Here is a 14885-nt window from a genome sequence, read left to right as displayed (position 1 = left end):
AAGATACAATTATATTGCCCATCCCTTCTGTCTCAAATATGTGTTTACTTTAGCTCAGCTGAATTAAAACAGGGGGCAAATAATTGGTCTGGAACAACTGTACTAGACAAAGTCAAAATTTAAGAGTATTCAAAATGATGCTTCATTCACCCCTTTTCTTTCCCAGAAACACTTTTAAAAAGACTGCTAATACTGATGCCATCAATTTTGTCATTCAAACTTTCTAGATCATGTGCCATACAAATATTTAGCAAAGACAGATGAGTTTTCTGGGTTCACATGAATACCACAAAATATCTGAGTATGGAATTTTCGACTTTTTCAGTTTATCAAAGTCCCCCTGAATCTCTTCAATATCTGATTATTGCACAGGCCTCTTACATGTGCTTTCCAGCATTCCTGCTAAATAATGCCTTCCATCACTGTTTCAGTTGCAGAGATGACATGGGATGGCTTGATGCCATGCCAGTGGTCTCCTCTGATGTTCTCATTTGAGGATGGAACAAGGATGCAAGGAAAATAGTCTTTCTTTCTTTTTCAGGATTATTGAAGAATAAGACCCTTACGCAGACTCATGGCCACTGTGAGTTGCACCATTACCCACACACCTGAACTTTTGAATGTACCATCCAAATCACATTTCAGCTCCCAAAATAAGGGTTGCTTAGAGCTCAGGGGAAAGAGGCCCAATGTTGCTGGGAAAACATGATAATTTTTAGGCTGGTCATTTGGGTGATGACCTTGAAGCAGAAGGTCTGGAACACAACAGCCAGAAAGATTACTCTTTTGTTAGGGATAACATTTATGGCTGGCAGTTGCATTTCCTCCTCCTGATTAGAAACGGTCCTCTCCAAGAATGGTTCCTGAGGGATTACAACATATCTCGGCCCTTTGTAACCATCACTGGAAGTCCTGTTTAGCGCAGTCGGTACGGAGAAAGTAGGCTGTGACAGGGGAAAGGTCAAGAGAAAGCAATAGTTTCAAAATAATTACTTTCCAAAAGTGGGGAAATAATGTTTGTTTACACAGTAGAAAGTGTGTGCTGTGGAAAAGGGCACAAGGAGACAGGTTTCTCCACTGCTTCCCATCAAGAGATTTCTACATAATGTCAGGTTCAAGCACAAGTGGGACACCTCATGTAATTCTGTGATTTTAAACATCCACTTCTGGACTACTGGTGCAAAGCACTCTTTATAGTCAATAGAAAGAAATAGTCCCCATAAGTGAGAGAATTGTATTCTTGTCTTAGCATCAGATCAATCACCTTCAGCATGAGTTTGTTTCTCCTGCTGAGAGCTGGGTCTGCGCTCCTAGTCTCTGTAGATGTCTAACTTAATGCAAATGAACCCAGGCCTGCTGTCTGTGTGTGGCATGCCTCACTGTCAGATGTGCAATCCATACATTTCATTCATAATTTACTGCATGAGAAGCATAAAGAGATAAGGAAGAAAGAAATTTCAATAGAGAAAGAAAGAGAAAGGTGAGGCAAATACAGAAAGAGAACTATAAGGTGAGGAAAAAGGCAATAGTGGAAGCTGGATGTGAATGCAGAAGGAATTCAGGATAAATGGCCAGACACAAGTAAATCCTACACAGGTTTCCAGTTGCTGACACACAGCATTCCTAGAGAGAGAAAAGAAACCGTTAATCTTGTAAAAGTGTTAGTTCTTTTGCATAAATGCTACATTCCAATTAAGGGGTCTTTATTTGCTTCCCTAATGTGTTGTGTACTTTACCTACATTTTCATTCTCTATCCCAGTATTTCTAGCTGAAATTTGTCTTGACAACTTTGCCTTCAGAATCAGAAACTTTCTCTGTTGTCCATTTGCTTAATTTTTAAACACGTCTTGTCTTCACACACTTCAGTAAAACTCCCCTTGGGCATATTTTGTTCTCGAAATCCCATCATTTCTTGGCAATGCATCCGTAATAGCTTTGGCCACTGAGATGCTGACCGGTATAATTTCATTGTCTGCTTGCATTCTGCTCTCTACCTGTGTCTAACTGCTGTCTTTGTTATGTTCTTAGGACATGTGCTCTTTGTTCTGTTTGCACAGCATCCTGCAAAATGGCATCCTAGTCTGTGACTGGACTCTGGTGCACTCTGATAACAGAGGTGATAAACACCCGTGTCCTGTCTGAGGTTGCTATGACGCATGAGAACCACGCTGTACTTTCAAGCTTTTAAATGCAAAAGTAGCACCTTGCACACAGGGACAAGGTAACACCTGGTTTTGTATTGGTACCCATCGTGTTCTCCCTTGGCCTCAGGCCAACGAGATGCTTAGAGCAAGACTTCTAAGCAGAAGTTCGTATTCAGTTCATTCCCGTTTGTTTCTTACTGTAAATCACGGCCTGGAGCAATTTCTGTGGGAAGCAGCACAAGGCAATCTAGACGCTAACGCGAGCAACCTTGGGCGATAACAAGGGCGGCTCTAAGGGAAGAGCCTGCAGGCCGGCCGCAGTCACTCACGCCGCCGGTCTGCCCGTCCTGCCCAGCACCGCCTCCCGCCGGGGCCGCCCCCCGGCCGGTCCCGCCCCCGCTCCGCCCGCCGCCCCCAGCAGCCCCCGCGTTGCCCCGGCCCCGCCGCCGCTCGCAGCGCCCGAGCCGCCGGCGGAGCGAAGGTGCCGCCGTGCGCGGCCCGCCGGGCGCCGCGGCCTGCGGGCGCCGCTGGTTGGCGGCGGGGGGACACGTGAGCGGGGAGGCGGCGGCAGCGGCGGCGGCAGCAGCGGGAGTTTCCCCGACAGCTGGAGGTTGCGGCGGCGGCTCCTCCTCCCCGGGTCCCCGCTAGAGCCCAGAGACCCCCCGCGCTCCTCCTTATTGACAAACGCACAAAGGGCCGCGCCGGGGCCGGGCCGGGACGCGTCTGGAGCCGGCATGGGAGACAAGAAGAGCCCGACCAGGTAGGGGCAGCGGCGGCGCTTTCTCGTTCCCCCGGGCCCTCCGGGAGCGCGGGGCCGGCGGCGGCGGCGGGGGCGCCCCGGGGGCGGCGGGCGCGTCGCGGCCGGTGCTGCCCCTGGCGCGCGTGTGTCTCCGCAGGCCGAAGCGGCAGCCGAAACCCTCCTCGGACGAGGGGTACTGGGACTGCAGCGTCTGCACCTTCCGCAACAGCGCCGAGGCCTTCAAGTGCTTGATGTGCGACGTGAGGAAGGGCACCTCCACACGGTGGGTCACCGGCGGAGGGGGAGCGGGGGCGGCGGGGGAGCGGCCGTGCGGCCGTGACAGAATCGGGGCCCGGGGAGCCGCGGTGCATCCCCAGGGTGTGAGGGAGGGCGGCCGGGACAGGAATCGGGTCTCGTTTGTCAGGGGTGGGGGCGGGAACACAGCCTCCCCCGGCCCGGGGCTCCTCGCTGAACCTGACCCAGCGCTGCGCCGGCGTGTGTAGAAACAGAAAGAATAAATACCAGGAAGGGCATAATTGCCTGCCCAGGGTAACCCTGGAGAGATTGTGCACGAAAAAGAACTGTCCCCTAGGGTGTGCCTGCTGAGACACTCACCCTTTTAATTTTTTTTTACATTAATTTAATTTTTTTCTATGAGTTTAACTTTGCCTCATTCATAACCCCTTTGTTTGATTGTTATTTGTAGTATTAGCATTATTTTAATTCGCTTTTCATCACAGAGCATCACCATGCAGGTTTCCGAGGGCAATAGGGGGTGGGTTATAACCCTTCAGCGTTTAGGGAGAAATTGTTAGCTGAAATGTGCTTTATGGAATTGTGTCCCTGCGTAACCGTGACTTGCCAGGAGGACCTTTTCTCTGTACACCAGTCACAAAGCTTGGGGTGGATTAACTGGTTCCAGTGTCTGCTGGTGGCCTGAGCATGTGTGCTTGGGGAATGGAGGCTTTTTACAAACGAACTTGAATGCACTTGTAGCCGTGCATGCTAATGGCAGGGAACGTTGCTCAGGAGCCTTTTCTTACCTAATGTTACCCTACCTGTGGGTTAATCCCGTCAGCAAGAGAAGTTTACATGGCAATCAAGTTGCAATCCTATCAAAAGCCGCAATTACATTGTAGATATTGGTCAAAGCAGTGCTGACTATGACTTGCAATAAATGTTACATGTTTGAAATTGTAAGTGCAAGGTTGGCTTCAATTACTTGACAAAAATGATTATTCTTTATTGCTGGAACTAGTTTCCCTGACTTCTGAAAACCAGAATAAATATTGGAAGGACTTATCATAACTTCAGTTGTGAATATTAGTTGCATGTTTTGGTTTGTTTGGTGTGTTTTGTTTTGTTGGGGGTTTTTTTTGGGTTTTTTTTTAACAAAGGAAATCAGTAAGGTAAATGTGACAAGAGGGAATTGCATCTGTCACATATATTATGGTTTCCAGTTATAACAATGGCATTATATTTATATCACAGAGAGATGTCTACAGATCAGTATTGTTCAGCAAAATAAGACTGATGAATTAATGCAAAGTCTTCAAAAACATAATGAAAAAAGCCTCTTTAACATCCAGGCAGTTTGATAAGAAAAGTCAGTTTAAAATTATGTTTTATTGCTTTGGAAACTCAGCTGGATAAAAGCATTGAAACTGAACAAACAAACAAAAAATGGAGCTCCTGAGAAACCAATCTTTTCATTGTCTTCTAGTTTCCCTACTTGAATATTTCATCTTTTAAATAGTTTTGCAACAAAATGTCTTTTTTCTTTCTTTGGTTTCCACTTTCTCCCTGACAGTGACCTGGTATGCAAACTGTCGTTGATAGGTTGATTTTTTTTCTCTACTTAAACTCTGTAACAATGTGTCCCTGAGTAGGTTAATGGGACTCTTTTTCTCCCTAAGGTTTAGATGGGTTGCATCTTCATATGACTGCAAAATCCAGGTTTTACACATGGTATGAGGTAGATAAAAGTTGAAGTTTTAGGCCAGGCAGCTTTTGTCTCCAGTTCTGATATATGAGTTGAGCCAGTAAGTAGACCTTTGTGTCCATGAAGAGAATCATTAGGGTGCCAAAGAAGCGCAAAAGGCCAGCTGGGTGGTTGGTTTTTTTTTGTGGTTTTTTTTTGTTTGTTTGTTTGGGTTTTTTTGATGTTGTTTTGGGGTGGTTTTTTTGGGTTTTTTGTTATTTTTGTTTTTTTGGGGTTTTTTGTGGGCTTTTTTTTCTTTTTTCCTATGGACTTGGAGTTCAAGTGACCAAATTATTACCTTGGTAAATCATTTGTTGGTGTTGCCTATAGAACAAAATGGTTTTCATCAACATGGTATAGGATAACAATACTACCATGTTTTGATGGCACTGAGAATGCATTATTTATTTATTTTAGTCTTCCATTTTGAAGCTTGATGTTAGATTAAGGTGATGCATCAGCGTGGTTGTTGCTGTGCAATCATTCTTACTTAGAAGTCTGTGGGTTTTTTTACTGATTAGAGCTTTATCTATAAGACATTGTAAAGTGCTACATTTTTTTAAAATTCGGAGTAATCCCTTTCTTTGTGTTGAAATATGTAATACCTGTTTCTGCATGTTAAACTTCATTAAATGTGACCAGATTTGCAGGTGGAAAACCAGGCAATTGTATTGAAGCTACAATTTTTTTTAATACTTATTGTGCACATTTACCTTTACAGAAATGTTTTCAGGTATGAGTAGGGTTTGTGGACATTTTCATTGTTGAATGATTGCTTTTCTCTGAAAGAGTTATCTTTTGTGCCAGAGGTTAGAAGTGGGTTATATTCTTTAGTAATTGTTATAATTGTTAAGATTAGTGCAAAATTTTACAATTTCTTTATTATATTTTATTTCTAGACTGAATTTTCAAAGCAGATTAGATCATGGAGTTAAATTTACTTTTTGTTTATGGCAGTATTGCATTGAATAGTTAAACTGGGCTGTCCTTGGAGGGGGATGTCCCAAGGGAAATCCTGGATGCTGCAGGAAGTGGTGTAACTGATTCCCACCTAGTACTAAAGCAGAGCCCCAGCATGGTGCCAGTTAGATGTGCCACAAGTCAGATGTAAAACTAAGATTCTATCTGCCAGATGGATATCCCTCTGCCTTTTACTCTACAACTATTGCCAGGCATTAGTTTGGTAATGGCACTGAGGATCTAAACTCTCAGTGTACATATGGCTTTAGTATTTACTTTCTAACCTAAGTTGTTCTGTTTTGTTGCCTGGGTACTGAGAAATTACTATGTTCCTTTTGATAGGAGACTACACTGAGTATAGTAATTTTCTACAAGTGACCTTTAAGACATTTTGAAATCTTTCTAGATGAAAGATGTTATATAAATGTAAGGAACATAGGCCTGTAATAAGTACTCCTTTCTTGAACAAATCTCCTGCTGAAGTTCATTAGAAGCACAAGTAAGGAATACTGAATAGAACCCTAATGCACTGTACTACAGAGGGAACTAGTAGTGACTTCTATATTTAGATTGCCTAATAGTTTCCATTATAAAGAAATTGTATGACCTTTTCGAGAAGGTTTGTTGTTTGCAAAAGCCATTGTAGTTTGACAAGATGAAAAGTCTTTAGGCTAAATAAGTGGTCTGATTTCCTTGCCCCTTGAAATTGTTTAAGTTTGGCTGAGACTAAATAATTTGAAAATCTTCATTCCTCCTCTGTCACTCATGCTGTACAGAAAAGTCTGTGCTAGAGCACTGAAAAAGCCCAGACTGGAACTGTGTTAAAGCAACAGAGGTGATGATGGTATGCTGAAAACACAGAATTATATGGCTCCTGGGAAGGTTATAATGGGGTTGCTGAATTTGGGTTGACTCTCGCAATTACTGCTTTGTCAAAAAACAGTTGCCTCCACTGGCAAGCTACCATTTCTTCTTCTGTTCTTCATGGCACTCTCTGAATCAGGAGTGTACCAATACTGGTTGACCTTCAAGAATTGGGCTGGATCCTTGGACAGACCTTATTGCAGCAAGTATTTGCTCCCAGTTTGTTTGTCCTTCAATAGATGTTTGGATTTTGCTTTTCTTGCCAGATAACACCATTAGTCACTGTAATTTAGAGTGTTGTAAAGATGAGGATTAAGAGTTTGTGTTGCTGGGAAGAAGTACACAAGAGGATTGGCATTCCCTCTAAAGGAGTGCATGTTTCCTACTCTCTGCTGACTTCTAGGAGGCTGCATTACTGTCCTGTTGTCACCTCTTGGCTTCAACTTCCTCAGAAGTGTTAGTAAAGCTCTTTTTATTCAGTTAGCAATAGCATCCAGATTTAAAATTACCTGTCACTTTGCTTTCCTTCATGTGTTTTTTATGCATGTGGTCTGATCTCTAGTTGCAGGATACTATTCTTTTTTCCATGCTGTTACAAACCACTTCTCCTTTCATTGTGAATGATGAGTATCCAGGGCAGTGTAGTGAGAGCTACAGGAGGAACTGCAAATACTGGCTTTTTAAACTTTGAAGTGCTTGTAATGATATTCTACTGTGTAAACAAAGCAGAAAAAGGCTGCGGGGACATGTGATCAATTTCTCCTTTTTTGACTTGATAACATTCTGTGATTTTTAAATTAGGGAAAGAGGCCATAAGTGTGGCCCTTTAAGGATAAAGGATGTTTTCACTAATAGTGAAAACTCTCTTGGCTAGTAGTAGGGGAAGATTTGTTATACAGGTGTGTATTTTATGATTGTTATGGTTTTATTTTATTTTTTAGAACTACTTTCATTACTTGCTTTGAATTAAAAAAAACAAAACCTTAATCTTGTTAATGAATTTGAGGCTTAGTACCTGCTGTTCAAGCTCTTTTTTTTTTTTTTTTTTTTGACTGGGGGAAAGGGAGAATAAGAAGATGAGACAGGTACAAATGACTTCTGTGAAGTTTTGTGGGGTTTTCCTTTTTTTTTTTTTAATTTGGATTTGGGGTGGTTTTATAAGAGCTGCCTATTTGGTGCATATATTGAGTGAGCTCTTATATGCAATATCATTTATAGAGTCGTCCCTGAAATTTGTAGCCAGAATGAGAAAGTCATGTTTCATAAGGATGAATTTTGTGGATCTGGGATCCATATCACTTAATGTCTTTTACTGTTGAAGTAGAGATAATATATAACCAGCCAAATGGGGGCATGGCTTCTGCATTCTGTGATCTATTGATCTTCATCACTGAATCATTCTTTTTCTCACAGGCTAAGGTATGAAAAGCCAAATTTACACCTAAGAGTGTGAGACATAAGGGACTGGGATAGAGTCTTTGTATGTTTCCTTGGTATTTGGTCAGTGTTCCTTGGCTGGGAGTTTGTCCCTCTAATGTATTTTATAATCATATCTGGTGATCTCCTAAATACGAGATACAGGTCTCTGCTTGGAACTGCCGTGAGTTTGTTTTGTGCTTTGAGACTCATAAATAAAATGTTTAATTTTTTAACTTGGATATCAAGGTCATTTTTCTTCAGAAAACATGTGCAATGTGTTTAGTCATGTACCATCTGGATGTTTATAAGCACAAATCAGTTACATTTAATCAAATCTGGTATTTGTATCTCTGTTGAAATGCAGTACTGCTGAGGACATAGAGTTGGTACTTGCCTTGTATATCTGGTTTAACATGTCTGTTTCACAACAGCTTGTTAAGGACTCTTCTGCCTTCCAGAATGCAGCCTCTGTGTGTGCACATGCGCGTGCGTGTCAGGGGGAAGGTGGGGAAGGAGAAAAAGAGGAAGAGCTGCCTGTCATGCTGATTTTACAAATAAGTGACTGAATCAAGCTCAACAGACTCAAGAGCTGTTCAATGCTTGTGGTAGTTTAGAGAAGGAAATATTTGCAGGAATGAAGTGAGTGGAAAAGTCATACAGAGCTTGGTAAAATATGGGTTGTATATTACAAGTTTATCGTTTAGTGTTAATATTGAAGTATAAAGAGGAGCAATAATAAATAGTTCTCTTTTGCTCTGTTGATAGCCATTGAGTTATCAAGTCATTCTGGACTTCCAGCTTTATTTTTAAAAAGAGTTTTTAAAAAGTTTTTAAAACCTTTGAAATTGTTTAGGAATTTATTTAGGATTTTTCCCCTGAAAAATATAGAGAAACTTCAGAATTCTGCACACATCATTTTCAATGTTATAAAGCAATGAATTATTTTTTATTGATTGGGTGGCTCTGTTCGATGCTCCTCATTGGTGGAGCTTGTATGGGCAATAGAGAATGCAATAGGCAGCCAACCAAAAGAAAATCAAGTCGGTATTTTACAAAGGAGTAGGGAGAGTATTGTTGACTTTTTTTGAGGTTAAATCTCATGTTAAATCTTTGTAGTTTTAAACCTGACAGGTATTTTAATTTGTTGCTCTAAGAAGCTCATAAAAATTGTAATCTACTTGATCCACTACAGTCTGGTATCCTTTTGTATCTTGTTACTTAAGTAGTCCTTTTTTTCATGCCATTGTGGGGCCTGCTGTGCTTTGTGCTGTCTTTTTTTGGAATTCATAATTTTCATTTTGAGTCACCTTCATGCAGGATTGTCAGATAGTTCTCACCACCTCTCAGTTTGATTCTTGTTCTATTCCTTATACCTTTGTCCAAATTATAATTAAAAATATTAAATAGTATCCCTGTAGAACCTTACTATAAATGCTACCCCACAGATACATGTAAATATATCTACAGCTGGTTATTGGGAACTATTAAGAAAGCAGACTCAAATTTTGGGCTTCATTCTGCTCACCTTTGTCCTCATCGTAGTTTAGCTTAAGTGGGAGAATAGATTTTTGACTGTTGCAAGTCAAGACTGGCAAGGTGTATTTATTTTCTCCTAGTCAGCAGGGCTAATAGTCTATTAAAGAAAGAAACTAAATTGTCAAGCCAATTGGCTTTATTCTTTAATGGTCCCAGTTATTAAATAATTTTTCTAGTATCTTTCTGAAATTGAATTAGATTCATGTTTTTATTTGCCCATCTTATGATTTTTTTCCTTTTTTTCTTCTGCAGTACTTGATGACTTCTTTCACCTTTCTTGTATTCTTGCATTCTCTAAACATCTCCTGTATTCTCTAAACATCTTTTTCTGAGAATGAATTTCATTAATAACATTCAGTGGTCTGTTTCTTTTATTTTAGCTTGAACTCATACTCTCTTGTTTAATTTGGTTATATGGAATTAAACTTTTGTGTGGGTACTGAAACAAAGAAGACTTTATGCCATCTGGTATTTGTTTTCTTTCCACTATTAAGTACTTTCCTTTGGGGCATAAGTGGTGTGGGTTTTGATACATGTAGCTCTGCTTGCTGGTTTTTGTTTTGGTTTTTTGGGGTTTTTTTGGTGGAAATGTCATCTTTGTTTTTAGTGCTACCAGTGGTATTCTGTGCATCTTTTATAGGGAAAATGGTCTGTCCTAGACTAAAAGCTACTAGGATTTGAATAAACACCTAAAATAAGATGAGGTATTTTAAAAGAGAAGATTAGCTGGCAAAAAGAAAGCTCTTGTCTCACTTGTAACGTGATGAGAATTTGCATTTTCTGCCCCAAACTTTTTATCCAATTTTTCCTTGATTGCTGTGACAGCCCACTATGCCTGTTCCTGTTTAAAACTTGATAGAAATATCTGTACTTTTCATCTTGAAAGTCAGGTTAGAATGAACAGTATGCTTTGCAGAACATCCTCAGAGTATCAAATGATGTCTTTTCTTGGCTCATACAGTCAGCTACAAGATACTTTTGAAGTAGGCGAGTTAGAACAAAATACTAAGTGTTCAATTTTTATACTTTCACGCAGTGGCTTATCCTGGTTTAAGTAGGACAGAGAGATCCTGAGGATTGTCTGTTCTCTGAAGTGCATTCCACGGGTATGTGGTATGCTGATGTAGAGCAGGCTTGAACTTGGAGAGTTCAGCTGCAGAATGTTGTTGGGAGGCCTTTGGCTGGCAAACTTTCCATCAAAAGTCAGATTGAAGACTAGAAGATATGACCTTGACGTGTGCTACAAGTTTTTTCTTGTTTTCTTAGGAATTGAGGGGTGGGGAGGAAACAAGCAATTGAAAATTTTCCTATTCTAACTTACTGAAGATTTGGAACCTATCTTTAAACTTTTCCAAAATGCTTGACTATACTTTCACTGTACCATATAGCTCATATGACAATGCCTAGAAGAAAAAAATTGTGTGAATGAGTAGGGGTTTGAAAATTCACTATGGAAATAGAGTTCCCAACTCTAAAAGCTGAAAAAAATTGGTTTGGCACATGCTGTGAAAAGAAAGTTATTTGTTATGGCTAGCATTGAAATTTGTGATGAGGGTCATGTACTAGAAATTCTGTAATTGAATAAGAAGGATGAAAGAGAATGTGACAACTCATTCTGTGCCATTTTTTTAGATTAATATACATCTAAATGGAAAACATTATGGAGACTTGATTTCTTTAGGGAAAGTGTATAGCCTTTTCCTCTACTTAATGTAGAGGAAATTTACCTCTTCTAAATATACCTCAAAAAAACCTTTGTGGGGCTGGCTGTGAATGGAAGAAGTTTCTAGATTGCTGCCAGCTTCTGGGAAGATGACACCTGCAGTGCAGAACAAATACAGTAGGTCAGAAGCAAGCTCCTTCCAGTTTGATCACAAAACTAGCTGTACCAAATATTGGCCCTGTTCAGTACAACAATGACTGTGCTGCTGCATCAGTGTGGTCCTCATATTTTGCATGTCTTTTTGCATAGGTGCAAGGTTTCACAGTTTCTGCAGGAAAGGGACAGAGGAGCAGCGTAAAGGATCCAATCCTTTGTGGGATTGGCATTTGGGGATCCTTCCCCATGCATCCCAAGGATCTAGGGAGACTGTAACCCTCCTTTTTCTTAAATACTGCCTCCTCAGAGGATATTGTTAGAGGACATTGAGCTTCCTGCCCCCTGCTCATATTTTGCTCATTGTCATCAAGGAAACCTAAATTAGTTGATACCAATATGTTTCTCAAGCAGAGAGATTTCAATATTGCTGTCACACTGAGCATTGTTGCACTACAGCTTGTGGCATATGGGGAAGAATTCTAACAACAATATGCAAGAGGTTGGAGCCTTTTAACTGGTTGTTGGAGAAGTAACATTTGATGGCTGCTTTGAAAACTATCTGTGCAGATGAACTTTGTCTTTCTAAAGGTCCTGATACAGATAGTTCTTAGAGCAGGCTGTTGTGCATTGTACCAGTTGTCTTCAGGAGACTTGCTGGTCTCATCTGTTAAATGTCACCTGGAAAATAGGGCATTCCCTTTAAGGGAATGATTAAATAGGGACACTGCCTCAAGGGGTAGTTTTCTGCACATTTCTACAGTGACTGATAAAACCATATGGGTCATGTGAGTCTATTCTAATTGAATCAGCTTCTATTGAAAGATGGGATTGCTAGAAATGCACTGAATGGATGAATTCCAAGTAAATGATTCATACTGTAAAACAGGAATACGAAAGCACAAATCAGAGCTGTCTGAAAGTTAGAATTCAGATATACGTAGGATGTGTAGAAGTTGCATTGCTACTCTGCTAAATGCAGATGGATCTATGTAATGTTTTTTCATACAGACTACTATCTCTGTTGTTTGCACTGTCATAATTATTCATTCACTTGCATTATTTGCAGAGGCAGTGAATGGCCTGTTAACACTCTAGCATATGACAGAAGTAATGGTAATGAGAAAAAAAAATTGGATGGCAAAGTGTTGAAGATGCATTTAATCATGAACTGCTTCAATGTAGCAATAAAGACTAGTTTCTCACAAGATGGCTTTGTGTGGTGATTAGTGAGGTCATATTCATGTGACACAGCAGGCTAAATGTAGTTTAATCTGATAGTTTTTATTCTATGAATAGCTTAATAGAGTACTGATGACTGAGGGAGAGTGAGCTGATCTGTGACAGAACCCAAAGACTGCTGCTCCTGGTAGTGATTTAATTTAATTGCTAGCAACTTACACTTGCATTACAAGAACTTGGCAAACGGAAATATTTTTTACTTTTCACAGGATTTAAACTGTTAAAAATCAGGAGTGGCATCACAACATGAGCTGCTTGCTTCTGTGTAGAATACAGTTTGCAAGATCTAACTGGCCACAGAATTTGCAATACTACTTGGTATACACAGTGTCCCTGATGATTTCCTGTTCACTTTAAGTAATATCACTGATGTGCTTAATAGTCACTGATGTGAGCCTTTTTTATTAGGAGGTAAGTTGTGGCTTACTGGAACTTGATCTCAAAAACCAGCAATAGTAATGGAACAAAGGTTTGTGCTGGATTTATAGTGAAGTTGAAAAAGCAACTGTCTTTGTTATGGAATGTTGTTTGCCAGAACCTAAAAGCTCTTGTACAAGGTACTGCTGAAAGAGATTGTGGACTAGATATGAGAGTCGATAAAAAGTTAAATGTAATTTTAAAGAGCAAATTTTTACTTTTGTATCAATTTTTTTGATTATGTATCAAATGTTAGTTGAAAAATTGCCTGATAGAAGAAAATAAAGTCTGAAATGCTGTAGCTACTAGTCTGCAAATATATGGAAGGATATATGACAAGCTGTTGTGCATTTTATGTGTACAAATGCTTAACAATTCTCTAATTATTTGGGAATTAGTGTTTTACATTTAACAAAAATTGTCCCTCTACTATTGAAGTTTAAAGAATACTGCATGCTTTTAAGGGTTTACTGTCAAACTAACACTGAAAAACTTCATTGTCTTGAAGCACAAAGAAAGATCAGTAAAACAGGTAGGGAGTTTTTTGCTTGGTTTCTGTGCAGCCAGATTGCATATACTTACACCTTGATGGTACAGATTTAAGCATAAACTGGAATAAACAGCCTAAAATGTAACAGTTAAACTTCTGCCTTCTTACTCGGAAGTTTAATAAGACTCTGCCACGCTCTCTGTGTCAAATTGGTTGTTGATTGCCAGCATTTTTACTTTAGGACAGCTACTGAAGGGCCTGAATAAATGTATGCATGTCTGGGTTGTAGTTATTTTTTCTGTTTTGTAAAGAATTCAGGTAACAATTTCTTGACTCCTAGGAAATTCTTTTGCGTTTTAATCTTTGGTAAGATTATGATGCAAAATTTAATTTGGTCCTGTTTATTTAGCACTGACAATAACCATTTCAATGTCTGTACAAATGTAGGCCTCAGCCTTCCAGCATTTTTTGTGAATTCCTAGTCTTGAAAAGAAGAGCAGTCTCTTTGAAGTTGAGCTCTTCAGAGGCAGAGGTTAGCTCAAAGCAGGGAAGAGTCAGATAGCTGTGTATATGCTTAATTTTTAGGTGAATGTGTAGGTGAAGTTGCTTACATTTTTTGTCCTTAAAACCAGTTACTTGGGAGGAAAAAGAGACTCTGGAAGAGACATAGATACAAAAATCACTAGGGTCAGTGTACCTGTTTTGCAGAACTCTGATAAAGAATGAAAACATGCCTGAGGAGTTGGAAATGTTAATTGATTGCTTGACATAGTAACTTGTTATCAGTATATGGGGGTGGGAGAAGGGAGGTAAGCCTCAAAAAAACCAGGCTAATGGGTGGCAGGAAAGTTTGCCTTCTTAGTAAGGTTGACTTCAAGGTAACGTGTTACTTGTTGCAGAAACTGAATTTTAAGTATCTTTCTTTAATTCTGGAGCCATCTAGACATTTTGCCATCTAAATCTACATCATTGATCCATCATGGAAAGTCACATTCCAAAGCTGCTGGTTGCAAACTGTTCTATGATATGCTGAGTGAAAAGCTGTCTAATCTCTATTACAAAGTTAGAGTTGGATTTTTGTGTAATTAATGTCATTTTGAAAATGCACAGGGAGCTTCATACTCAACTATTGCTGCAATACTCAACTATAGATGTACCCTGTTAAAGTTACTGAAATAAATGCTGTAATAATTGCTGAAAACGTTAATATCTATGTGAAGGTGTTCTAATATGTTACAGGAGTATTCATACCTTAGAAAATCTTCTACTTAAAACC

At 39.9% G+C, this 14885-nt stretch overlaps 1 protein-coding gene and 1 long non-coding RNA gene across 2 annotated transcripts in view; one reads left to right on the top strand and one right to left on the bottom strand.

Annotated features, from left to right (window-relative positions):
• Nucleotides 1-736: 736 nt before the first annotated feature.
• On the bottom strand, nucleotides 737-2520 carry LOC135301911 (uncharacterized). The gene is made up of 2 exons (XR_010363650.1): nucleotides 1741-2520; nucleotides 737-1623 (listed from the first exon to the last, which is right to left on the bottom strand). It is a non-coding gene; the product is annotated as an uncharacterized LOC135301911 (long non-coding RNA).
• A 93-nt stretch (nucleotides 2521-2613) lies between these two features.
• YAF2 (YY1 associated factor 2) overlaps nucleotides 2614-14885 on the top strand; it is a 31532-nt gene continuing 19260 nt past the window's right edge. The window contains exons 1-2 of the mRNA XM_064422461.1: nucleotides 2614-2905; nucleotides 3042-3167. Coding sequence (XP_064278531.1) covers nucleotides 2880-2905; nucleotides 3042-3167 — 152 coding nt within the window. The 5' untranslated portion in view covers nucleotides 2614-2879. The remainder of the gene's footprint in view (nucleotides 2906-3041; nucleotides 3168-14885) is intronic.

This window comes from Passer domesticus, chromosome 5 (assembly GCF_036417665.1).
Source record: "Passer domesticus isolate bPasDom1 chromosome 5, bPasDom1.hap1, whole genome shotgun sequence".
NCBI classification, from domain to species: Eukaryota; Metazoa; Chordata; class Aves; order Passeriformes; family Passeridae; genus Passer; species Passer domesticus.
Note: the sequence above shows the minus strand (reverse complement) of the source record. Positions and strands in the feature narration are given on the sequence as shown.